Consider the following 24703-nt stretch of genomic DNA (forward strand, 5'->3'; position numbering starts at 1 on the left):
TGAGCAGGAAACCTCTCAGGTGGGGGGGGCAAAAGGGGTGTGGGGGGTGGCTGGACGAGGGCAGTGCTGTGTCGAGGCTGTTCGTGTGCCCTTGCTAGCTGGAGTATTATATCTTTTTGTCCTTGAAGCCTCTGATCATGGGCTGAACTTTTCCATGCCACATCCCTGCTGCCCGCCCACCCAGCCACTGAGCAATGCCACCACCCAGCTGGCCTCTATTGTGTTTGCTGGGTTGGGGGGCGGGCAGTGTGGGATGTTGAGTGCTTTTGCTTTATTCTGGTGTACATTAGAGCAGCTAAAATGTTGGCTTATGGTTATAACGCCAGGTTCATTTTTATGGCAGGGAGGAGGGATGGAGTTCTTGACCCCAGTTGGGTTGACATGCCACGGTTCAGCCTGGGGGGGCAGCTGAGTTGAGCCCTTCAGGAGGCCCGGCTCAGCTATCTCAGACCCGTACTGTGTCCTGGTGAAGCCCTTCCCTGGGAGGGACTTCAGAGTCCCGGGGTGGCTCCCTGCCTTCCTGCAGGTGTTACTCTGGTAAAGAGGAGGTGCCCAACCCCAAGGACAATCAGAAAAGCCTGTTGTGTGCAGCGGGTTGCGGGGGTGGGGGTCCTTAATGATGGTGTGTCACTCCCAGGCTTAAGTTACATCCCCTCCTCAGTCCTAGCAGCACGGCCCAGGGCCTAGATTTAACGGTTGTTTCCTCCCCTAAAATTCATCAGCACGTGTGGGTGAGGACAGGACCTCATCCCTTTGCTCCCGTCTTGTCTGTGAAGCCCAGCGGGGTGGTTTCCTCAGGAAGTGCCGGTGGTGGTGCTCAGCCTCCTCTGAGTTGTCTGCTTGCGGTGGGTGGTGTCCGGCTGGAGCTCAGGTGTGGGGTGCTCGGGGGGCCTGCCTACTCCTTGCCTGGTGATCCTGGACACAGCCCCACCTGCAGGAAACACACAGGCTACTGGGGTGGGGGCCCCAAAGAAGGATCACTTGCCACGTGGCACTTGGAGCAGGGCACCCCTCTGTGTCTGCTCCTCAGCTGCTTCCTCAGAGTCCTGTCCTGGATGCACAGTACATTTTCTGTCCCCTTTAAACTTTACCCATCCTGCAAGCAGCACCGTGAATGTGCTCATCCCACCCTACCAGCCACTGGGCTCTTCACTGGCCCCAAGCCCACTTTCCCTGCAGGTTCCTGGCAACATGGCAGAACAAAGGCCTCCTGGATCTTCCACGTTTCCCTGTTGAGCTACTGTGTGGAGTTGGAAGTAATAGCCCTTAGGTGGCACTCAACAAATCAGTCCCTTTTACCCCATTTCCCCTGGGATGGTTTCTCCCTCCTCAGGGCCCTCAGGTGGCCTTCAGAGGCTGGGGCAGGGCAGCATGGATGGAGGCGGTATGTAGAAGCATAGAAACAGGAGCTTTATTCTCTAATGTGCATGCATACAGCAAGTTCCTTACACAATCAAGGAAATGGTTTCTCTTTCAGGCTCTTTTATCAAAAGAAAATCCGTCCTGCTTAGTCCCACCCTGGGCAGAAGCTGCCCTGAGCAGAGTTCCGGACCCAAAGCAAAAGGCTAATGGGAAGAGGAGCAGACACACACCTTGGAGCCCCCTCAATGCCCAGACACCCTAGGCCAGTTGGGACAGCTGTGAGGGGGTGCAGCACAGAGCAGCACCCCAAGATACCCACACACAGCCACAGAGCCAGCCTGGGAAGACCCAGAAGGATGGGCGAATGGGGTGTGGCCAGGGCCTGGTAGTCAGGACCTCAGTGCTCAGCGTCCATGGCGTCCAGGTACTTGGCTTCAATGATTTGGGGCAGCAGGTTGTAGCTGAGGGGAGGGGGAACAGGCAGGAGGATAAGCATTGGGTCAGGGAGGGAACAGGCTGAGGGTAGCCACTCCAGCCCACCGTCTCCCGCCCAGCCGAGTCCCTCCTGCCTGCTGGCCACCCTCCCGTACCGGATGGGGATCATGGCGATCATGATGAGGGGAAAGATCATCTTCATGTAGGGCAGGGTGCTCATGCCAAAGGCACAGAGCAGCAGCAGCTGCAGGACCTGCAGGCCTGTGAAGTAGTGGATCTTCCTCTGGGGCACCCTCCGGATGTAGTGGGTGGGTGGGTACGAGGTCTGTGGGTGGCAGGGACCAGGTGTGGGCAGGTCTGCAGCCATATCCCCCACCCCCACCCCCACCCCTCACTCTCAGGGTCAGACACTCACTTGGTCCTTGAGCAGCAGGACCATGCGTGCAAACAGCTGGTTGCCGTCGATGGAGGTGAGCGCGATGTAGAGAAAGAGGCCGTAGAGCACAGGCTTGGGGATCCACTGCAGCGGGAAGGGCAGCAGCAGGAGGGAGAAGCCCACCAGGATGCTGGCGCCCAGGCTGGTCAACCGCGTCTCCTTCACACTCACAATCCTGTGAGGTTCCAGTGCACTGGGTCACCGCCGGCCTGGTCCACAGGGCCGTGTCCATCCCAGGTCACTGGGCTCTGTTACTTCTGAGCCCTTATCCCCTGAGCCATATCCTTCCTTAGGTCATATGTGGCCCAGGGCTACCCCCCACCTCAGGGTCCACGTGACTCTGGCCTCACGTCTCAAGGGGCCAGTTTCACACTCACGTCTCGTAAATGTGCCCATTCTCCACACGCTCTTCCACCATGGCTAGTGCCCGCACGTGCAACGGGGAGTGGGGGTAGGCAGCGTGGATCCAGGGCAGCCCAAACAGAGACAGCCCGGTGTTGATGATGGCGACGAGCAGGAGGTCCCAGTGGTAGGCAGTACCCTTCACCAGCCTGCAGCAGGCAGGGTCACATGTGGACAAAGCCCCATGGCCCCTGGAGGGCTGGGCACATGCTTACCCCTCCCTCCCCAGCCCTGCGAACCTGTTCTCCGGGGCATTAGCCAAGGCGGCCACCAGGTTCTGCTCGATGAAGAAGAGCATGGAGAGGAGGAAGCCGAGGCCCATGGCGCCGCTGACGGCCACCAGGGATAGCGAGTGCATCTCGGCCATCTCGAACAGGCTCTTGCTTGGGTTGTATCGGAACTTGCCCACTGCAGCCGGGTACAGGCCCCTGCTCAAGCCTTCCTCCCCCACAGAGCGACCCACCACACCCCACCCCACCCCACGCCTAGTCCCAACTCACTCTTAATCTCCTGGAAGCCGTAGGAAGAGATGAGGGAGAAGGTGAGCACTGAGATGGGCAAGGCACAGTCTGACAGGATCTCACGCATGTAGGGGTGCAGGTAAGGGCTAGGGAGGCAGGTGGGTGTCAGCGTGGCCTGCGGCTTGTGCTCCCTTGCCCTCACCCTGAGGGGGCACTCCTCACCTCTTCTTGAACTGGTAGAGGGTGTAGCTCAGCCAGAGTGTCCCCAGCATGATGAGGAGGCTGAGCACAGCCGTGTCCCGGGCCAGGGGCTCGGGGCCCTGGCTGCCCACTGAAGTCAGCTCTGGTGGGCTGGCCAGGAGGCTGGTGTTGAGGGCAGCGTGGAGGCTGCTGTTGAGGCTGGGGCTGAGGCCCAGCAGGCTCACCGGGGAAGACCTATCTTCGTAGTAGTTCCCGGGGTTGTGGCCACAGTAGTACTTCTGGAAGACTATGGACACAGGCCAACAGGACTCAGCCATCTGGGTTCTGGGAGCCTGGGGGCCCAGCAGCTTCCTCCTGGATGTGGGGGTGAAGGAGCCCCGAGGGGAGGAAGGGATTCTGGGGGGAGGAGGGGAGAGAGCTGGCCTTCTGTCAGCCAGGACCCCTTGACCTGCCTGTCTACCCACCACTCCACACCCTGCCCTCATCCATTTCTGACAGCGAATCCTGCTTGGCCCAGTGCCTCTGATCCTGCCTAGGGCAGCTCTATCACCCTCTAGCACGTGGGCCTGCTGCTCTTTGCTAGTCATGGCTCCCAGAGCACCCTGGGCCATGGAAGCAACCTTAACGCTTGCATGCTTCTTGGCTGCTCTGGGCACAGTTCCATAGCCCCCCGTCTCAACTCAGCTTCCCCTGCAGGAGGTGGCCATCGGCAATACACTCACTTTTGACCATGCCCTTGACAGCATCCAGCACGAATGTGATGGAAATGAACAAAGCAATGATCTCCTCCGTTGACCTGCCAGCAGGGGATATGCCTCATAAGACGGGGTGAGTTGTTAGTAGTGGGGAGCCTTCCCCGAGCCTCAGCATGGCCCCCTACCTCCTGCCATGAAGAGGACCAGGGTCCCAGGCTTTCCCCCTGGAGCAGTGATATGGTGGGGGCACCCCATCTACTCTAGGGTTAACAGGGCCTCAGAGGCTGGCGTGGAGGCTGACCCAGGCCCCTGGCCTTGGTCTCCCTCCTGCTTGCGAGTCCCAGAAGCTTAGGGAAGGCCCTGTCACCTCTTGAAGAGACTCATGACCAGGCTGAGGTTGAAGAGGGCATAAAGCGCGAGGAAGAAACTGTTCCACAGGCCTGTCCATGCGTAGAAGGTACTGAAGTCCAGATCGTAGTCATCACAGATGCCACGGATCACTGCAGGCGGTGGGACAGGAGTGAGCAGTCAGGGCCAGGCTGGGACCAGCGACCTCAGGAAGCATCTCCCCGCTGCCGCCCCCACTGCACCGTGGATGTAGAGGGCCAGGGGTGCGGTCGTCAGCAGCACCACCAGTGGCTGCCCGGAGAAGAGTGCGTACAAGAGGCCTCCAATGCTCTGCCCAGCTATGGTCTTCTGTACATCTGAGGATGCGGGGCAGTCAGGGGGGAACCGTGGCCCTGGGCTCCACCCGGCATGCCCCACCAGGCTCCAACCCCTCACCAATGGCCCCGTTCGTGTTCTCATCGTTGAGGGACCCAAAAGCGATCGTGGGCAGGAGGCAGGCGAAGTAGAGGAACAGGGTGGTGGTGATGTATTTGCCCACAGCTTTGTTTTTCCCGATCATGCCTAGGAATGGGAGACAGGGCGGAGGGTGTGTTGGGGATACAGGACAAGCCTGGGGCCTGAGCTACAGGCCGAGCTCCAGGAGGGCCATGGGCCACTTACCATCAGTGAAGTCCAGTGGGTACACAGGGAATCTGCGGGCGATGTCCTCCCGGATGCCCCTCCCCATGGGGAGAAAGTCCTTGTGCCGTGGGGGCTGAGAAGAGGACACGCGCCCATCAGCCCTGTGTCCCTGCCCCGTGCTGCCCGCCCAGGCCACCTCTGCCCTGCACCTGCGGGGGTCTGTGGGTGCAGATGGAGCTCATGCTGTAGTCCTTCATGCTGATGCTCGGACAGTGGCTCATTACGGTGAGCAGCTGTCTCTGATGTACCAGGGCCTCCTTGAATTCCTCCTCCGTGCGGGTCTTCAGGAGCTTCTGGCGGAAGGTGATGTCTAAGAACATGGTGGCAAACGTGCGTCCCACCTCCGTCGCAGTTTTGGTGCTTTTCTGGGGATGGGGCAAGAGAATCACATCTGTAGCCATTGTAGAGCGAAGGGTGCCCAACCCCAGCCTGGCCACTCACGGACAGACATTCCCAAGCACGTGGCAGGTGCTCTCCCCATGACCTGGGTGTAGTCCCCCAAAGTTCAAGCATAGTGGACTCTGCCACGATTTCCACCAGGTTAGCAGATCACTAGAACTACCATCAACCTAGTATTTTTTTTTAATAAACTCAGGTATTAAATCTGTGTAATTGTGGATAATGAAATCATGATGGTGGAGAAAAATGTTCACCCAGCTACTTTTCACTGGTGGCATTTGCACGGTCGGCTGGTTTATGATTTTCAGAGGGGTTCCAGGCCCATCCAGCCTTGTGCCTCTTGCCTGGCCAAGCTCAACCCTGTCCATGAACTCAGTGTTCAACCTCCATCCCAGCAGCCTGTCTCACCTCCCCATCCTAGGTCCCCTGGGAGCAGCATCCACCCCTCCATGCTGCCCAAAGCTACAGTCCCGGGGCTGCACTGTGCACACTGTGCTTTCTGGTAGCTTTAGAACAGGCTTGTTCCCCCGAGGAGGAGCCAGGTGTCAGGATGGCTGGCCTGTCTCAAGGCACCAGTCTAGCCACTCAATCCTAGGGATTCTCTTCCTTCCAGCTGTTCTGGCCACCTTGTCAGCTGTCACTCCCTCTGACCCATGAGCTGCCCACTGCCCTAAATGCCCTTCCTCTCTCCCCAGCACAGTAACATCTGGAGAGATTCACAGCATGTCTATGAAAGCCCTGGGAGGGACGATCCCATTAGCACCCCCTTTGCTTAGAGAAAGCCTGGAGAGGGGCCATCCGAAGCTCTGAGTCTACACCAGAGGCAGGGGCAGAGTCATCAAGAAGCCAATGGAGGGCCTCCCTGGTGGCGCAGTGGTTGAGAGTCCGCCTGCCGATGCAGGGGATGCGGGTTCGTGCCCCGGTCTGGGAGGATCCCATATGCCGCGGAGCGGCTGGGCCCGTGAGCCATGGCTGCTGAGCCTGCGCGTCCGGAGCCTGTGCTCCGCAACGGGAGAGGCCACAACAGTGAGAGGCCCGCATACCACAAAAAAAAAAAAAAAAAAAAAAAAAAAGAAGCCAATGGAATCTTAAGCATTAAGGCCCTTCCCAGGCCTGGGGAGGGGCCCTAGCCATTTTCTATTAATGATTTTAAAATCCTTTTCCATAAAAGAAGATTCCCCAAATTGTATAAGTCTCAGCCCCCACAAAAGCGAGATGCCCCTGGCCGGGGGGTAAATACCCCAGGAAGGAGTGGGGATCTTTGGTCAACAAATCATAGCCAACTAGAAGAGTTAGGGTTGGGCAGGCCAAAGAAAGGCCCCTATATTTGAATAGTAATAATCTTAAAAAGTATCTCTTTTCAGTCAGGGAAGAAATACAACCTTTTGGGCAACTTCTGGGGAAATTAGGGCTTGATAAAGACCTAACAAGTATGCTTCAGATGAACCCCAGTAGGGTGGAGATGAACAGAGAGGGTGAGAATGTGGCCTTCAGAGGCCAGGACTGTGGTGCTTCCAGCACTGGGAGAGATGCCCCCAAGAAGAGGGCAGGGTAACCTGGAACCCTCCTTCCTGGGAAACAGAGCAGCCACCCGAAACCCCTCCTCACCATCTTGGGTGGGGCCAGCACCAGGATGACAAACCGCACCTCACAGGAATTCTCCCCCCAGTTCTGCGGGCGAACCAGGCGGCTGATGCACACGTGCCGCTTCAGCAGGGCCTTGGAGGTACAGCTGGCAGGGACAGAGAGGGCACACAGCACACAGTTGCCACCCTTGGGAGCTGGGGCTCCCCCCTCCCCGAGCCCCCAACCATGACCCCGGTGACCTCTGTTAGGGAGGAAAAAAAAGACCAAATGGGATGGATTCCTCACTCTCTCTCCCCGCAAACTGAGCGGGCCAGCCTCCACAGGGACTGGATGCCTGGCTCCAAGGTGACGTGGGGAGGCCAGTTGTGGCGGCCTGGCAACTCACATGATGCAGAGCCACGACTGCTGGTATTGCACCCCCGTTACTGTGGCAGTGACCCCTTGGATGGTATCTGACAGTAGGTGAACTGCTGACAGAGTGGAAGGAACAGGAGGGTCAGATGGCCCCACCTCCCTGACCTCTCTCTCGCCCAGGCAGAGGGACAGCCCTTACCTTTACCCTCCATGGGGGCCCCGGCATCAGTGAAAAGCATGGCCATGAGCAGGTCCAAGTTGCAGTCGGGCTCGATGTTCTGGGAGTCTTGGGCTAAGCGGCACAGCATGGCCCGTAGCACATCATCCAGGGAGGTGGCTGTCTCGTTCAGGATGATGCTGGCCCGTGCCAAGAAGTCGTCTAGGTCCCGGTGCGCTCGGATCTCTTCCTCAAAGTTCTTTAGCTTCAGGTACTGTGGGGACCCCATACACAGAACCACACAGGCCCATAAATAAGAAAGACCTCCTGTCGCTGTCTGGGTCCTTCCTCTGTGGTGGTCCCCGGCTGACCCTGCCCACCAGGACCCGACACCCCCTTCCTGGAGAGAAGACCAGCGTGGTTGGCCCCAGCAGCCGGGCCCTGGGCTAGTATGAGATCCAGCATCGGTGTGAGCTCTCTCAGGGAAGCAACCACCTCCACCCCCAGCTAGTGGTCCAGGACCAAATGTCTCCCATCCGGTCAATGGGCCACTCACCTTGCGGGAGATGTGTAGGAGCCCGTAGCCGCCAGGCGATTCACTCTCTGCTGGAGGAAAGCGGGAGGGCTCAGGGGGCGGCCCCAGCCCTTCAGGTCTCTCTTGGTGGAGCAGGGCCGTATCTGCCCAGTCCCCAGTCCCCTGCATGCCTCCCCCGACCCATCCCTGCTACAACCCCCATACCAGACTGGGTGGGCTGCACCTCGAGGTTGACGTTGACAAAGAAACGGATGCTCTCGCCAGACACAATGGAGGAGTTGACCGTGTCGAAGGCCTCATCCCCCAGGCTCTCCTCACGGGTTTCAGAGGCATCATCCGTGTCACGCTTGAGGTAGCCTGGAGCCCCAACCACCACCAAGAGAGACCCCCCCCCAAGAGGGCCGGGCTACACACAGGACAAAGGGGCTCCAAGCCAAAGGAGCGGGGGCCCCTGGGCTGTCCCACTTGGTGCAATCTCGGTGAGTGGTAAGGGAGGCCTCTAGCAGGCTAGGAAGGAAACCTCAGCTAGGCCCAATATCTGGTCCTGGCCCAGCCCCCTGCGTACGGCAGCCAGCTGGCACCCCCCACCCAATGGTTTTCTCCAACATTCTTCAGCAGCGGGAACCCTGCACTGTTCTGTGCCACACATATCCTTTAGCTAGAGAAAGAACATGTTCATTCCACAGACACTGAGCCAGGCACATGGTACAATGATGTAGTTAAGACTGACTGGCCCCTGCCTTCTCAGAACCTCCAGGTTGCGGGACCTGGACCTGTCTGGCTCCCCAGAAGCAACTCAAGGAAAGCCAGAGCCCTGCAGTATCCGGACCTCATTGGCACAGGGAAGGCATGTGGGGCAAAGCATCAAGGCTGAGAGACCTTAGTCCAACATCAGACAAGGCCCAGGAAGCAAGAGAGCCAGAAAAACAGAGCCAGAGACAGAGGTGAGAGGACCCCAGAGGAGGCCTCATCTCAGGCCTCCACCCATGGTGGGCAAGGGGCCTGTTATGGCACCTGGGGACTCCAGAGCACAGAGCCTGCTGCCCCTTTCTTTTGGTCTGCGTCTCAGTTCCTGCAACTGCCCCCCAACACAGGCCCCCTCCTATAGGAAGCCTTCCTGACGACATGCAAAAGTTCCAGTCTGCCCTGAGTCCTGCTGGGGCTCCCCACAGCCTCTGGGATGACAGCCTGAGCCAGCCCTGCTACCCCTGGCCCCTCAGGCCCAGTCCCACACCGCCCACCTCCATCTCTCACTCCTCAGGCCAGGCGGCTAGCACCCCAGGCATGCCAGCTCCTGTCCTCCAAGCTGAGGGCTTCCCTCCCTGGAGGGCCTTCTTCAAGCCTTGACAGACCCTTTCTCCTCTGGCAGGGCCCTCCCTGCCTTACTCTTGGCCCAGCTGACACCTCTTCCTCACTGTCCTGTGAGTCCCCTGTGGTCCACCACTTGTGATTCACCCAGGAGCCCTTGTAGCTGAGACCCCACCAATGCCTGAAAAACACCTGTGCAGGAACAGGGACGGGTCAGCAGCACGCCTCCACCTGCCAGGCAGTGACTCACCCTGACTCACTTCCACTCCCTCCCACTGGTTTCCTCTGCACATCCCAGGCCCTGTTCCCCCAATGTCCTGTGCTCAGCCTGGGCCCTTTCTGGGTAGGAGGCACTAGGCCTCCCCTGTCAAGGCCCTCATGGACTGGTGACCCCTAACTCCAGGTCTGCACTGCACCCAGAGCCCAGAGAAGAACTATTATTCAAAAGATGTCATTCCCCCATTTGTCATGGAGCTCATGTCCATGAAAAACACCTTCCTCCCCAATTCTAGACCTGCTTTGCTTAGAATGCTTGGTTCCCCAGCCCCAACCTATCCCAACCTCCTTTCTGTCACCCCCACCAGCACCCACTATTCCCCAGCATGCTTCTCACACTGTCCCTCTTCTCCACTATCCTGGGCTCTATCTAGGACCTACCCAGCAGACACTACCAGCTCCCTGCAAGGCTCCTGGGATGCCATGCGTGCCCTATCTCCACCCTATAGCCCAATCACACACCTAACCTGCCCACCAGCAGCCTGGCACATGCAGTCACCATGCCCTGGGGACCCTGGGTAGGAGCACATCACCACTGTGTCCAAGCACTGTCCCACTAAACACCCCTCTGAGGCCAGCTCCCGAATCTGGGCTCAGGAGAGGCAGCACAGAGCCAGCCCAGAGATATGGGGAGGGAGAGAGCTAGGCTGGTGCAAGCAGGGAAAGCTGAGGTGCAGAGAGGTTACAATTCTTTAGAGGGACAATGGCAGCCCCTCCCTCAGAGGGCTGGGCGGGGTCTGAGGAATGTGGGCACACACAACACTTAGCCTAAAAGCTGGTCAGACAACCAGAGCATTGTAACAGCAAAACCATGGGCTATCATGGTCCACATAGTGCAGGATGGGAGCAGCCTGCCCTCCCAGGACCACAGGACAACCAGAGATCTGCCAGAGCCCAGGGCAGTTATCAGCTGCCCCTCTGACCACATCACAGCTTTCTGGAGGGTAGAATCCAAAGGCATCCCAGCACCAGCAGAGTACCATGAGTACCCAGGTGGATGGACTAGGTCCCCTAGAGACTTTTGACCAAGGAGCTCTCTCTATACACACACCCATACCTGAAATGTACTCACCTGCATCCTCAAAGTATCCATTCTGCGACATGATAGAAGAGTTTTCTGCAAGGCAAGGCAAAGAATTGTCACCAGCTCCATGCACCAGCCCCGGACAGTCTTCAGGGCACATCTGCTGCCCACCCCACACCAACCCTGCTGAGTCTTTCTTACCCTTCCCAGAGACCCTGGGAGAAAAAGGAGCAGGGGACAGTACAAGACAGGGGCTCCTTGAGGAGCCAGAGGAAGCCAGGCCTGTTATTCTTCAGCCCATCTGCTAGGGGCTGCCCAGGTGGGAAAGGACCGAGGCAGACAGGGAGATGCTCTCAGCATGTTTTCTCCAGGAGTAATTAAGAGTACCCAGTGAAGGAAGGAAGGATTCGCTGGTTGCAGGACTCGGGAGGGAGGAGACTTGCCTGGCCACCTTCCCTGTGGAAGCCGGCCTCCCTCTCTCAAGCCTTCGCTGCCAAGCCCAGTAACTGGGCTGGGGTTCTTCCAGCACTTTTCGGCCCTCACTCTCACGTCGGTCCCTGATGCCATCAACACCCATCACACGGGCAGTTGCCCCCAACCTCACGCGCCAGGGGTCACACGGGGGCGACCCGGCAACGGCCTCCTGCCCTCAGCACCACCCACTTTCTCCTGGGAGGCGGAGCCGTTGGTCCTCTTGGGAGATGCCGCGGGGTGGGGGGCGGGTGGGGGGGGGGAGGAAGAGAGCTGTCCGTGCTCTCAGCGCCGGGCCCCGGATGGATGGTCCGGGCTGTTTGTGCCTCGCTTTGCGAGGAAGGAAGCGACAGGAAGGGCCGCGTGCACGAGAGGAAAGCGCCTCCAGACTCGGAGACCCTGGGGGTCGGGGGGCAGGATGCGGACGGACTCCCGGGGCGGGAGCCCGGGCGGCATCAGAAGGGAGGGGCGGGGTCAGTAAAGCTAGCACCAGAGGCTGCAGGGATGGACAAAGGACGAGAATGACGAGGGTATGGAAGGGTGGGGATGCTACTCCCATGCGGGGCGGTTCAAGTGCCACGTAAATAGATGGTAGTACAAACCCCGGGGTGGCCCTCAGGTGTCAGCTGCGGCCGCGCTGGGGACAGTCAGAGGCCCAAGGATCCCTAAGAGTGGGCAGGCTGCCGCGCAGCGCCAGGGGCGGGAAGGTGTCGGGTAGAACGTAAAATGAGGCTTTCCGAGGTGGCTGCACGCCCGGCTGCGAAGACCCTGGCGCTCCGGGTGCTAGGGACCCGCAACTCCGCCCCGCCATTTGCAAGCCCCCCACTCCTCCACAAGCTACCTCGTAGGTTCAAAAACTGTTAAGAGTTTCAAAACGGCATTAAGTCAAGCGCGCAGTGCCCACGAAGTCGTCCTGGGCTTCCCCCAGCCACCCGCATACCCACCCGGGCTCCCACTCCCTCGCGGCTGAACTCACCCAGGGCACCCCCGGTCACCCCCGTCCCAGTTGGGAAGCCCCCACGACCCTCTCGCCCACCACGCCGGGGACCGGTGCAGGCCGGCGGCGTCCGCATTCCCCCCAGCGCCTCGACGGCTCCGCGTCCCAGCTTAGCACGCCTCTGCGACGGAGACCGGACGGCCTTCCAGCCGCAGGCACCCACCGCATGGCAGGAGATGGAACACGCGCCTGGTGGCCGCGGCCATGGCCCCAGCGATCAGCCGCGGGACGGCTGCACACCAGCGCGCACGCCCTGGCTCCTCACCAGGTGCCGCGGGACCCCAACCTCGGCGTCCTGGGCGGGCCTGAGGCTGGAGCCGGAGACACAAGCCTGCGCCGCGCCTGGGTCCTAATGCCGCGCCGACGGTCCTCCCCAGCGCTGCCCGGGCGGGGTCCCGTCCGCCCGCCCCGCGCCCTCACCCGCGCTCCTGTTCAGCCCGGGCGGGCTACTCCCGGGAGCCCGCGGCGACTTAGCCAGAACGCGTAGACTGGGCTTCTTCGGGCCCGCGCAGTGAGCGTTAGTGGCTGAGCGGGGCTGCGAAGTTTCTGGGAAGAAGCTCGGTGAGCTCGGAGACCCTCGGAGTTGAGACAGTGAGGCGGGTGTGGGTAGGGCCTCCCTGCAGTCGGCTTTAAGCACTTGGCCGGGCCCCCTCACCCCCTCCTCTAGGCAGGGGACCTCCGCTGGGCCCAGCCCTCCTGGGCCCCGCCCCCTCCATTCATCCCGGCTGCTCGAGCGGTAAATCCTCCTAGTCCTCCTCCAGGAAGCGCGCCCCGACTAACTACACGGGCCGGCGCGCGTTCTCTGGGCTACGCCCTGCCCCGCGGAGCCCGCTGCCCTCCCGACTCGGCGGCGTCGGGTTTACTGGCAGCGCGCCTCGCGGTTTCTCTCCCGGCCTCGTTGCGCCCTCGGCCTTCTCTTCGGTCAAGGTCTTGGCTTGCGGCTTTTTTCCTTCTCAAGATGGCCCCGCCGCCCGGTTTTCCTTCCCGGACACGAGGGAGCCCGGCCCGGGAACGCGCCTTCTCCGGCGCCTGGTCCTCTGCCAGCAGAGTATGTGTTCGGGAGGATGGGTGCGGGGTGGGGCGCGAGCTCTCTTGTGTAGGGAGGCGGTGATGCGCGCGGCCAGGCAAGTCCAGCCCATGCGGTGAACCCCTGATCTGACCCTTGGTGGCTTCTCAACAAATGATCACACAGCCCTCAGGCCCCGGACTGACCCAGGAACTCTCCCCATAACAAAGTGTTAACCCCCCATTCCTTCCACACTGGCCACCAGCCCTAGGAATAGCAGCAATCCCCCCATCTGACCTCCTGCTGGAAAGTTCTCCGCCTCTGTCCCCCAGGCATGGAAGAGGGCAGGCAAAGCAAGCCCAGGGTGAGCCCACCTCTACGGCAGGGGCTTCCCTGCGGCCCCCAAGGGTTCCTGGTGCGTTGGGGCAGCCCCATGCATAGATGGGGTGAGGCTGACCTGGTTTCCCCTCCCAGCGAGATAAGAGAGCATTAGGAGCAAAACTTCATGGGGTGCCCTCCTTGGCAGATGAAGGCCTGGGGGTCAGGATGGCCCTGAGCACCCTGCTCCCTACTACTGCAGAAGATGCTGCAGAAGAGACCTGCGGGACTCTGACCACGACTGACGGGGCTGGCCACATGCTCCTATGGTTGTGGTGAGCAGAGCTTGGGTGGAGACATGGGGTCTCCTCCATTCATGGGTATCCCCTCCATTCAGCCTAGGGACCGTCTCTAGGTCACCGTTTAGGTAGACCCGCAGCCCATGGCACAGACTCCCCCAGACAGCGGGGTGGGGGATGGAGATTTGAAGGGGAGCTGAAGACAGGCAGGCTGATTGCCCAGGAAGCAAAGTTCCATGTGGGAGGTGCAGGGGCTGGACCCCTGAAAAAACACCCATTTTGCCCTCAGCCCCTCTCATCTCAGAAAGCCTAGGCCTCTACATCTGCCTCCCCATGTCATCAGCAGCTCCCAAACACCTGGACATTCCAACCCAGCTGTTCCTGGAAGCCACCCTGGAATGGAGGGGACACCTCTCATCCCCGTACTGCAGCCTCCTCCCTCATCTGAGGCCCTTACCACTGAGCTCACCGAGGAAACAGGAGCCCACAGTCAAGATCTCCCGCAGTGGTCTATGGACCTGACTCTCACAGAAACTGACACCAACCCCTTCTGACCCCTTCCCCACTATAGCCTCCTGCGCTCTGCCCCTGTGGTTTCTATTCCCCTGGCTGTCCTGGAGAGACCCTGACCCCCACACCCCTGCTGCAAAGTGAGAAGCTGTTTCCTTTAGTCCTCCCACCCACCACCTGCCCTCTGTGGACCAGAGGCTGAGGGCAAATACAGGTGCTCCAGGTCTCCCTCCCCCCACACTCCCCATCCTCCCCCCCACCCTCCATGCCCCAGTGGGTCCTTACACAGGGGGTTTAGGGACCTGGACATAGACACACACATTCCCCTCATTCGCATCCTTGAAGTCTCAGACTTTACTGGGCTGTGGACACAACCTTGAATTCTGGGTTCCACAAGGCGCTTAATGGCTTTCTGAAGTACTTTCAACTGAGTTTTCTCCTTTAGCCACTATGCCTATAGATTTTAGAACCTGGAGAAGTAACTCTATAGTATCTCATTAAAAAACAAAACCCAAAATACTCCCCCCTCCAGGTACCACCCATTTCCTCAGCTGCACTTCAGAGCAAATTTCTCCAGAGTTGTCTCTAGTTCTCTGTATCCATGCCTCTCCTACCTCTCTTCCACCGATGCATACCGATCTTTTGTCCCCACTACCCCACTGAAACTGCTCTCAAGATCATCCTGCCTCAGCTTTCTGCCAGCCCCTCCCCCACCCCCTAGCAGCTCCCAACACCACCAATCCCTCCTTTTTAAAACAAATATTTATTTATTTTGGCTGCACCAGGTCTTTGTTGCAGCATGCATGAGGGATCTAGTTCCTCGACCAGGGATCAAACCCAGGCCCCTGCGTTAGGGGAGTGGAGTCTTACCCACTGGGCCACCAGGGAAGTACCCCTCCTTTTTTCTTGCAGCATTTCCTTCTCTCTCTCTCACCTCCTCGGACCTAGGAGTGTTGGCCTGCCCTGGATCTTTCCCTGGATCCATGGCTCTCTACCAGCCACAGCTGGCCACCAGATTTCACGACACCTGTCACTGAGCTCCTGACTTCAACATGACATAGCCTACTTACACCCTCCCCCCTACCTGGATGGCTAGTAGGGAATTCAGATGATATTCAGGCAAAATAGAGCTCCCGAGTCCACTATCCACCACCATCCACCTGGCTGCTCTGGACCTGGGAGTCCCCCCGACTCATTCACATCTGATCCATGAGTAAGTTTTGTTGGGTTTACCTTCAAAATAGAGCTCAGTTCTGCCCCCTTGCATCCCCAGCCTGGTCCATCATCTGGCCCTCTGACTTGCCCACACCCACCATCCATTCTCCACCTCCAATGGCTTCTCATGGCATTTAGGAAAAAAATAAATAAAAGCAAACTCCCTGCTGTGGCCTAGGGGAGTAGGGGTGTGGGGTAGGGGGTGCTGTACAGCCTGGCACCTGCCTATTTCCCATCTCATCCCAGACCTCCTGCTCCCAGGGGAGCACTGTTCCAGCCATCTGGCTGCCAACAGTTCCTTCAACACAACCGGCCCCCACCTGCCTCCAGGCCTGGAGAGTCTGAGTACCTGGAAGGTGTGTCCACAGCTGAGCTCGTGGCTCAGTTCATCCTTCAGCTCTCAGAGAGGCCTCCCCTGGTCACACCATCTAAAGTAGGTTCCTGTTTTCTGCCATCACAGATCCTCATGGCCCCTAACTCTGCAGCACAGCCTTCTTACTTTACTGCCTGGGCCGTCTCCCAGGCTAGACTGGGATCTCCCTGAGAGCAAGGCTATGGTGTCTTTCACCAGCGCAGCACCGGTGTAGTAGGTGCTCAATAAATCCATGACATATTGAACGCATGACCAACACCTCCCTGTACAGTTCCTGGAGGCTTTCAAGCCATGAAGCCCCCCACATGACCTCTTCAGCCGCCATCCTCCACTCCCACTCAGGTTTTCCAGCCAGGTACTCCTGACTCCCTCTGCCTCCTTCCTGTCGCCTGGACTCTTCAGATGTCCAAGTCCTTGTATTTCTACTTCCAATCTGCCCTCTCCTACTGCCCTCACCTTCCTTGGATAGCCTTGGCAAGCATGGCTTTCCGCACCTTGCAGCCTTAGGCTTTCCCTGGAGTCACAAACCTCTTGGGGCTCTTTGCTGCCCAGGGCAGGCAGCCTTGACCAGCATTCCCAGACCCTTAACAGCCCTTCTCCAGCTGCGGCTGTACCACCCCCTTGCTGTTCCTGGGAGGAGAGATGATGTTCCCATACTATCCCTCCAGTGGTGCTGGAGGGGGCTGAGGGAGGGAAGAGGGCCTCCACTGGCCTCCCCTCTTTCCTGGGGGACACCTCCAGGCCCCCTGGGTAGGTGAGAGGAAGACCTTTTGGTGCTCAAATATCACAGCATGAAGCCTTCTCCCAGTTGCCATCCACCCCTACTGAGAGGAAGATCCAGGTTCCTATAAGGACAGCTAGGAAGGCAAGGAGCCCTATGGAGGGCCAGAAGGACCTGCTCCCCTCAGGACAATATCCCTCTGTGCCCCCCATACTCAGAGTCAGAATCTAGTGCTAGACAGCAGGCTGTTGAGCAGGAAGGTTCCAGAGCTGCCCCACTGCCCTCATGCCTTCTGACCTGGGTTTCCAGTTCCACAGCCCAGCTTCTCAGCCAAGAAACCCCTGGCAGACAGACACCACTAAACACTGACCTACTTTCACTCATCCTGCTCCAGGGTATCCCTATGAGAGGCCAGGAACCTGCATTCCCATCAGAGCTGGCCCCAAACTTCCCCACCCTCATCTACCCCCAGGCCCCACTTCATTTGAACCCCATCACCAGCCACCTGAGTCCTTCCAAGTGGTGAATCCAGGTGGCCTATCATCCTCCTGGTCATCACTGCCCTCCTTAGCCTTTATGTGTACCCCACATCCTCCTTATCCATGGCTCTCATTCTCACTGGTCCCCTGTGTCAAGGAGCTGCCCAAGGTTCTGCTTCGAGCTCACTATTCAGGGCTGACACTGCCTGCTGCCCCACTTCAGCTGTCTTTCAAATGACCTCCAGCTCCTCCCAGCTCCTCCAAGGAAGCTGGATGCACAGAAAGGAAAAGTTAGTGGGGAAGGCATACAGGGCAACACCCTCGGGCAAGACGTTCAGCCTCTTTGGGTCTCTGATCCTTTTTATCTATAAAACAAAGAGGTTGAAATCGAGTGCTTTTTTTTTTTTTTAATTTTTATTGGAGTATAGTTGACTTACAATGTTGTGTTAGTTTCTGCTGTGTAGCAAAGTGAATTGGTTTTACATATATATATACCCACTCTTTTTAAAATTCTATTCCCATATAGGTCATTACAGAGTATTGAGTAGAGTTCTCTGTGTTATACAGTCGGTTCCTATTAGTTATCTAGAAATAGTTTTTTTAGTTAGAAAATTCCATGAAGTTTTGGTTATCAAACCATCTTTCCTCCTCCTGTTGTCCTTATTTTGCTATTATGTGTACATTCACCCAGGCATGAAATTTCAGAGTAAAGATGTAAAGTTTCTTAAAATTTTGAAGCTATGAAGGAAAAAATTAAACTTGTTTATTGGTATGGAAAAACAGTAGTAGTGGTAGGATAAAATGGAAATATAGTCACACTTCATTTGGTTAGCTTTTTTTTTTTAACAGATTTCTAATCATTTATTCGTTTGACATAAAATTTGTCAACCCTGATGCAAGTTTTTTTTTTTTTTTTTTTTTTTTTTTTTCTTTTTGCGGTATGCGGGCCTCTCACTGCTGTGGCCTCCCCCGTTGCGGAGCACAGGCTCCGGACGCGCAGGCCCAGCGGCCATGGCTCACGGGCCCAGCCGCTCCGCGGCATATGGGATCCTCCCAGACCGGGGCACGAACCCGTATCCCCTGCATCGGCAGGCGGACTCTCAACCACTGCGCCACCAGGGAGGCCCTGATGCAATTTTTTTAACCAAATTATTTTGGCTAGTCAATTTAGCAATGCTGAGGCCTGGGCAAAACAGGTATAATTTGTGGATAAACAAATTTATTTTTCTTCAAATTTCTGGAGAATGAAACAAAAGAATTTTGGAATTGTTTCAAAATGTTGGGGTTTTTTCCACTTTGGCTTTTTCCACTTCTACCTTGAGGTCATTCATCCCTTTGGCTCTTGTCTAATTAGTCATTTCGTCTTGTCAATTGCTCCTTCAAAATCACTCTTTAGTTGGTCCAGTTCTCACCCCCACCAATGTGGAGTAGCATTACAGTCTACATGATCTTTTTTTTCTTTTGGTTGGGTCATTTCCCTGACCAGGGATTGAACCCAGGCCACAGCAGTGGAAGTGCAGAATCCTAACCACTAGACCACCAGGGAATTCCTGATCCTTCTTTTATTTAGGAGAAAAAAAAGTATCAAACAGGCTCCCATGGCTCCCATGGAACACTGGTGTTCCTGGGTATACAGAAGCAGTAGGAGCCTTTTCTCCATCTTCAGGGGGGCAGTTATCTTAGCGAATAGAACATTTTCAAGTTAAAATGTTTCTTCCCTTGTTTAAAAGTCACTACTACCATCACCACCACCACAACAGAACAACTGTGTTTGCTATCACTTGTAGTAGAAAAGACTAGCAGAAAGCAAAAAAAATTAAATCAGATAGGTATCTGACTTTAACAGAAAAGCTCAGAAATGGCCTTCAGGTGGATGTGCAATGCTGATCCAGGGGAGCAAACCCTTCTTTGGGGAACCCAGCTCCCAAATGATGTTGAAGCGCCCTCATAAATGTGCAGCGACCCCTGGCCAGGCCAATCAGAATACTCCTGACCATTGTGACTGATTCAGGGATGCAAATGTGACCCCAGATTTTGGGCCTGCCTTTGGAGAGAGAGGTCGGGTCTTGCCTTTGGGGTGTTGGGGCTGTTGGATGGCACAGAGGAAGCTTACTGCCAGGGGAGTGTGAAGCCATTAAGGACAGAGAGGGGGCTCTGATGACATCTGAGACCAGCTGAACTTGAAGCTGGTACCACCCTGGATTCCTCTTAGAGCAACCGAGCCATTCCCTTTCCGTCATGAGCTGGCAGTAGGACCATGGTCAGATTTTCTTCGGGCAGGACTGTTCCCTAGATTATATGATGGAAATTAATACATCAGCATTTCTCTGTGCTCCTCAGAGAGCCTTGTGATTTTCAGCAGCTCCACCTTCTGCTTCAAATCACTTTCCACATGTCTATCCCACCAGGATTCCTTGATTCTAGGACTCTGGCTTGGTCAAGCATGCCCTCAGGGTTCAGTTCAGTAGTCCCCGGCCCCTACTGTGGGCCACTGGTGGGGAGGACCCCTTTCGCCATCCCCGGACTTCTTGGCCTCCAAGTCCTCCTGGCCCTCAAAGATCATCCAGTCCTGGAGCTCTTTGCCATTTACTGTCCCCCCTTCTCTCTGACAATTCTTTGGGGGTAATCCCCAAACCTTGGCGGTTTCTGGGAAGTGCAAGCACAGGAGCTCCTTCAAGGTTCAAGCCCTGTAGGATGGCGGGTGTGGTGGTGTGTCCGGGGTGGGTGGGTGGGTGGGTGGGGCGGGGGGCATAGTGGGGAGGGAGGGGGCATGCTGGGAGGCTCTGGGTAAGCCGGTGCTGAGGAGGGTGTATAGTACTGAGGCCAAGACCCCTCCCCCAATTCTCTCGGCTCCTCGCACGGTTTTGCAATCACATAGAGCCTCCAAACCCAAGACCACCTTCCCAACCATTTGAGGGAGGCTGCCTGTGGAGTCTGCACCCTCCCCCTCGGGCCAGCTCACAGATCTTCCCAGTGGGTCACTTCCTTCGTCCGGAGGCCCCTGCATTGAGGGTGGGATAGGAAGCAGGGTCTCTGTGGACACCGGCGGTGCCCCTCCTTAGTCGGCCCTTTTTCCGAAACGACAGAAGCCCCTGCACGGGGTGGGTCCTTGAGAGCTCTGGGGGTTCCGGCCGACCTCTCCCTTAGACCGTGCGGTTCCAAGGCCCGCCTGACCTAGGGAGCGCCAGGAGGGGTGCTCGGATCTAACCCGGCGAGGGCAGTGACTCTGCCACCCGGGCCAACTACTGTCCCTTCGCGCTTTGCTCATCCCCCGATTGTAAAGCGGACCGAGTGGCCACCTGACGGAGCTTTGGCCGGGATTAAACCAAGCTACCAGCCTGTGAAGCAGTGGTTCCTACCGCAGCCTGGCGCAGGTGGGGTGCCCCGCAGGCCAAGCGCCGGGACTGCGGATGCGGCTTCTCTGGGTGAGGGTGGGACAGCTTATCTCTGGGGCCCCGCCAGTCCCCCGCGCCCACAGCCAGCTTCCTCGAGCCCCTCCTTGGGATCTGGGACTCCCAGAGAGTGCCCACTGCAAGCCATGGTGGTCTCCTCATATAAACTGTATTCTCCGCAGCCGCTCAGGGGTCTGGGGAGGGGAGTGGAACACCCAAGGATCCCTCCTGAGGATCCCTCCCAGCAAAGAGGCGTCCCGGGGGAAAAACTGCGGGGAGGTCCCCAGTCCCAGGGGGAAGGCCACCTCCTGAACCCCCAGGGACACTTCGGGAATACACCAACAGGCAACTACTGGAGGCCCTGCTTGTTCAGTGATAAGTTTATTGGTCCTCAGTATTACATCTCAGTTAACAAGATAAATTCACATACACAACTGCAGGTAAAAAACATGAAAATAATATAAAAATAAATTGAAGGCTACTTTTATATATTTACTGAATTAAGTAGTGTAATAAATACTATAATAAGCAAAAAGCTTCAATCACACAATTGTTTCACTGAAGTTACAGTAGTGTTTGTAAATAGGAGTTTTAAAATTTAAGTTATGAATATTAAAGCATTGAAAAACTAGTATAAAAGTGAATTTTGGCACGTAAGTGAGCTCTTCTGTCATTAGTATTTGACAACCTGGAACAGTGAGGAAGCTATTTCTCACCTACTTTTTGAGGTACACTATCCATCTAGGTCAGCAACATGGCTGGAATACTTAATAGCTTACAATCTTTGAGTTAACTTTTCCCTTTTGACAAGCCCAAAGAGCAAATCCAGAGCTTATTACTGTGCAAAAAATTTCCGAAATCCTAATAGAATTTAGGAGGGTACTTTTTTTTTGAGACCCACAGGGCCTGGTGTCCAGGCCTCAGGTCACAGCCCCCAGGACTCTGTGGGGCCAACTCCACTCCTTGCCAGCGGCCCCTTCCTAGGGTGATCCCTTTTCTCCAATTTCTGCCTCCTTCCAATCAAAAACAGAAAAATCCCACATCAAAATGTAAAATAACCTATAACTTCAGCGACTTCAACACTATCACACTCACTCGGGGTGATATAAAACTGAAGCTGCTAATAGAAGAGTGGGCAGAAAGCATGTAAGACCCTGGAGGACTTCTGCCTATCCCTAGGAACCTGATGTCTTTGGCTGGATCTCTGGTATCCACTTCTAAGGTCAAAATTTCAAACACAGTGTCATGGCTCTTCCTCTAGAGACAGTCTAAGACCCCACACCTCCACCTGGAGTGTCCAGAGGAATCAAGTGGATATTAATCTTCACATCCAAGACCCAGAGGCCCCAAAGGTTACAGAAGGGGCAGTGTGGGGAGGAAGCATCCTCCCGGCCTCAGTCCTCAAAGAGCTCACACAGCGCACGGCTAGTGTGCCTCTTCACCAGGGGCACAGCAAGTACGCCCCAAGGAATGCCCTTTCGCCAGTGTGCCCTTCACACTCCCAAGCAGGCTGAGGAGTGTCTACGGAAGCCTCAGCCAGTTTTGCCTTTTTGGCTTTGAAACTTAACATTTTGACTTTTTTCAATCACAGTTTCATATTCAAGTTGAGGTAATCACAGTTTCCCCTCTAACAGGAGAGGAATTGGGACAGTGGGGCAAGTTGGTGAGAGAGCATTTCTATGGACAATGGTCAGAAACCAAGACCATCAGGAGGTATAGCCCCATGCAGTGTTTAAGACCCACTTTTATGGGCGGGCTCCGACCCCTCTTTAAAAACTCTTTTGTGCAGCAGCCAGGAAATGGCTCGAGCTCCTAGAAAGAGAGCTTTCATGTAAATGTTCACAGCAACCCACCTGGAGGAGATGGCCTGTCGTCTCCCCCCACCGCCACCCTCCCACCCCCAGCTCCCTTTTCTAAGGCTGCTTGAGTTTTTAAAAAGAGCTCGGTAGAGCTAAAGGAAGCTACAGTAACTCATTATTATTTCATCAATTGCACTTAAGATCTCTATTATTGATTCTGAAGCAGAGGCAGGCCCATTGTGGACCCCAGCCTCTGGCCAGCTAGAAGTGAGGGGCTCCCAGACTGGGGCTCCAAACCTGGGCCCTTGTCACCAGCAACTTTGGGAGCTGGGACTGGAGCACATGGGCCTTTTCAGAAACCTTTCTTCAAGCAAGAGTTCTTATTAAATGGTATTTGGAGTATTGTTCATTTGGCTTCAAATGAAAAATTTTTTTCTAATATAAGTACATGTTACTAACAAGCCCTTAACAACTGCTTTACTACTTGCATGCAGGCCTCTGTGTGACAGACTACATGTGCTCCATCGGTTTTCTGTCTCTCCTCTATGCCAGGATCCCTTCTCAAAAACCCCTCTACATTACTAGAAACTTTGCTGGTTTTGCCTATGTGCTCCTTCCTAAGGCATGCAAAAAAATACGTGAACTTCAGAAAGCATTTACAATCTAGGCAGCTGAGGCGCTTAAGTCCTAACAGACATCACCTAAGTATCTGTGCCTGCGACCTTCCTCTTCCCCACATTAATTCTGGAGGTCAGGCATGGGATACACTTGAAATTCCCCTCTGCTTTTTAGTCCAGCTGAAAACAAAGCTACTAGAAGGAATTCTAACTTGGATATTGGAGTTCTCCGAAATTCCTGGTCCCCTGGAGCCAAACAAATACAAGGCTAGCAACGATGCTTGGAGACATGAGATTCCTGAAGGTTGGGCTGAAAACCAGGCCTTCCCTGGCAAGACTGGGGGAGGTATGGGTGCTGAGACTGAACCCCCTTCAAGTGAAGATGCCCCATAAGCGACCAGAACCCTGGGCATAAGACTATGCAGTTGCAGGACACTGCCCTTAACAGTGAGGCAAAGCGTCACCAGGGAGGCCTGAGCAGCAGTTTTTCTCGTCCCCGAATGAGGTAAACCAGAGTGATGACGTGAGGAGGCTCAAGACCAGTCCCAAGGGGGGCTGCTTGTGTCAACTCAAAAGCCACATACTTCTGGAAAGCAACAAGTCTTTCCCTTCTGTTTAGTCCGTAAGGGAAATTCCCTCATTTTAGAATAAGCTGCTGATCTCCACCCAAGCTGTTGGCTCTGTGGGTTGGGATTGGCCAAGGCTTGTGCTGTTCCCTCTAGGACTGGGCACAGGGTCAGCAGGGCCCAAGCCTTCAGTGGAAGGGGCCTCAACAGGGAGGCAGGCACTCCACTGGGGTGAAAGGCTCTCCTGGGGTGGTGTCTGAGGCCCGAGGCCTGTGGTGGCCTGGGCCCCCAGGCGTGGCCACAGTTTGGCAGCCAGGATTCTTTATGTCCCAGCAGCCACCCTGTGCAAACCCAAATGCTCCTCCCACCCTCACACACTGCTGCAACAGCCCAAAGAAAATACTGTTATCAGAGACCCAGAGGTCCTGGACTGCTGGCTGCACACAAAGGGCAGCCCCCCGTCTGCTCATCCTCCATGAGGACCCCCCTCCCCCGCCAAATCAGTGGTGCAGGTGACGCTCTTCAGCGCTGTATAGAGAATAAAGACAACATGCACTCAAGCCAGCACACAAAGGCCAAGGAGAACAAAGACGGCCCCTCTAGGGAGGGGCCTCTGGAAAAGCTGAGGTTAAGACACCCCGTTTTAAAACGTCCATCTCCAGGGTCTTCTTCCTCTAGGGCTTCTGCTCAAAGAGGTCATGATACTCCTGCTGCTCCAGCTCGCGGTTATACTTCTCGATTTCCCGGTTGGCTTCTTCCACGTAGTCATTCATGAACTGGTCCATGACTGGCACCTCATTAAGGAAGAAGGCCCTGAGCCTCGGGGCCAAGGGAGCTGCCCAGGCCAGAGGAATCTGTGGACGGGTGAAGTAGGGGACACTGAGGTAGTGAGTGCTCAGCCTGCACAGAAGGTACCTGACTGGCTTTTTTTATATACTGGCGGCACCACAGCTGCAAAGAATGTGACAGGGGTTGACACAGGGCCCTTCATGAGCTCTTAGAACTGAGCCCTTCAGCTTTCACTAGCCCACAGCAGCACCCCATCCACCTTTTCACAAATTAACTACTGTAATCAGACCCAGTCTCCAACTTGTAAATCATGACTCCCTGATGACCACAGGATGTCACCACAGCTGCATTTAAACTACAACCCACAGAGTAACCTCAGCCATCACTGAGTGAAGAATAAATGTAATTTTAATGACTCTAAGAGGACAAAATGAAAAGTCAGCCTCTGTGGCTTGCTGTGTATTCCCAAACCCAGCCGGCACCAGGGGCT

At 56.1% G+C, this 24703-nt stretch overlaps 2 protein-coding genes across 4 annotated transcripts in view; both read right to left on the minus strand.

The window, feature by feature from the left end:
• Positions 1-67: 67 nt before the first annotated feature.
• SLC4A11 (solute carrier family 4 member 11) lies at positions 68-10754 on the minus strand. Its single transcript, XM_082645078.1, has 19 exons — positions 10710-10754; positions 8258-8410; positions 8075-8121; positions 7561-7792; positions 7393-7474; positions 7029-7152; positions 5171-5386; positions 5001-5094; positions 4776-4901; positions 4583-4696; positions 4360-4492; positions 4020-4093; positions 3319-3583; positions 3136-3242; positions 2875-3043; positions 2611-2784; positions 2213-2408; positions 1953-2122; positions 68-1823 (listed from the first exon to the last, which is right to left on the minus strand). The coding sequence occupies exons 1-19, from the start codon at positions 10738-10740 to the stop codon at positions 1760-1762; spliced, it is 2571 nt and encodes an 856-aa protein (XP_082501204.1). The 5' UTR covers positions 10741-10754; the 3' UTR covers positions 68-1759.
• A 10053-nt stretch (positions 10755-20807) lies between these two features.
• The window catches only part of DNAAF9 (dynein axonemal assembly factor 9), a 147071-nt gene continuing 143175 nt past the window's right edge, over positions 20808-24703 (minus strand). For all 3 annotated transcript variants that reach the window (XM_082600362.1, XM_082600361.1, XM_082600360.1), the window contains one exon: positions 20808-24211. In XM_082600362.1, coding sequence (XP_082456488.1) covers positions 24099-24211 — 113 coding nt within the window. In that variant the 3' untranslated portion in view covers positions 20808-24098. The remainder of the gene's footprint in view (positions 24212-24703) is intronic.

This window comes from Mesoplodon mirus (genome assembly GCF_964341445.2).
Source record: "Mesoplodon mirus genome assembly, chromosome: 15".
NCBI classification, from domain to species: Eukaryota; Metazoa; Chordata; class Mammalia; order Artiodactyla; family Ziphiidae; genus Mesoplodon; species Mesoplodon mirus.

Excerpts from the sequence above, each read along its gene's own strand:
- SLC4A11 (XM_082645078.1), bottom strand. The coding sequence starts at position 10,740 with ATGTCGCAGAATGGATACTTTGAGGATGCAG. Across the intron at positions 3,044-3,135 it reads CGGCTTCCAGGAGATTAAGA|TGGGCAAGTTCCGATACAAC; the intron begins GTGAGTTGGGAC and ends ACCCGGCTGCAG. Across the intron at positions 2,123-2,212 it reads TCCTGCTGCTCAAGGACCAA|ACCTCGTACCCACCCACCCA; the intron begins GTGAGTGTCTGA and ends TGCCACCCACAG.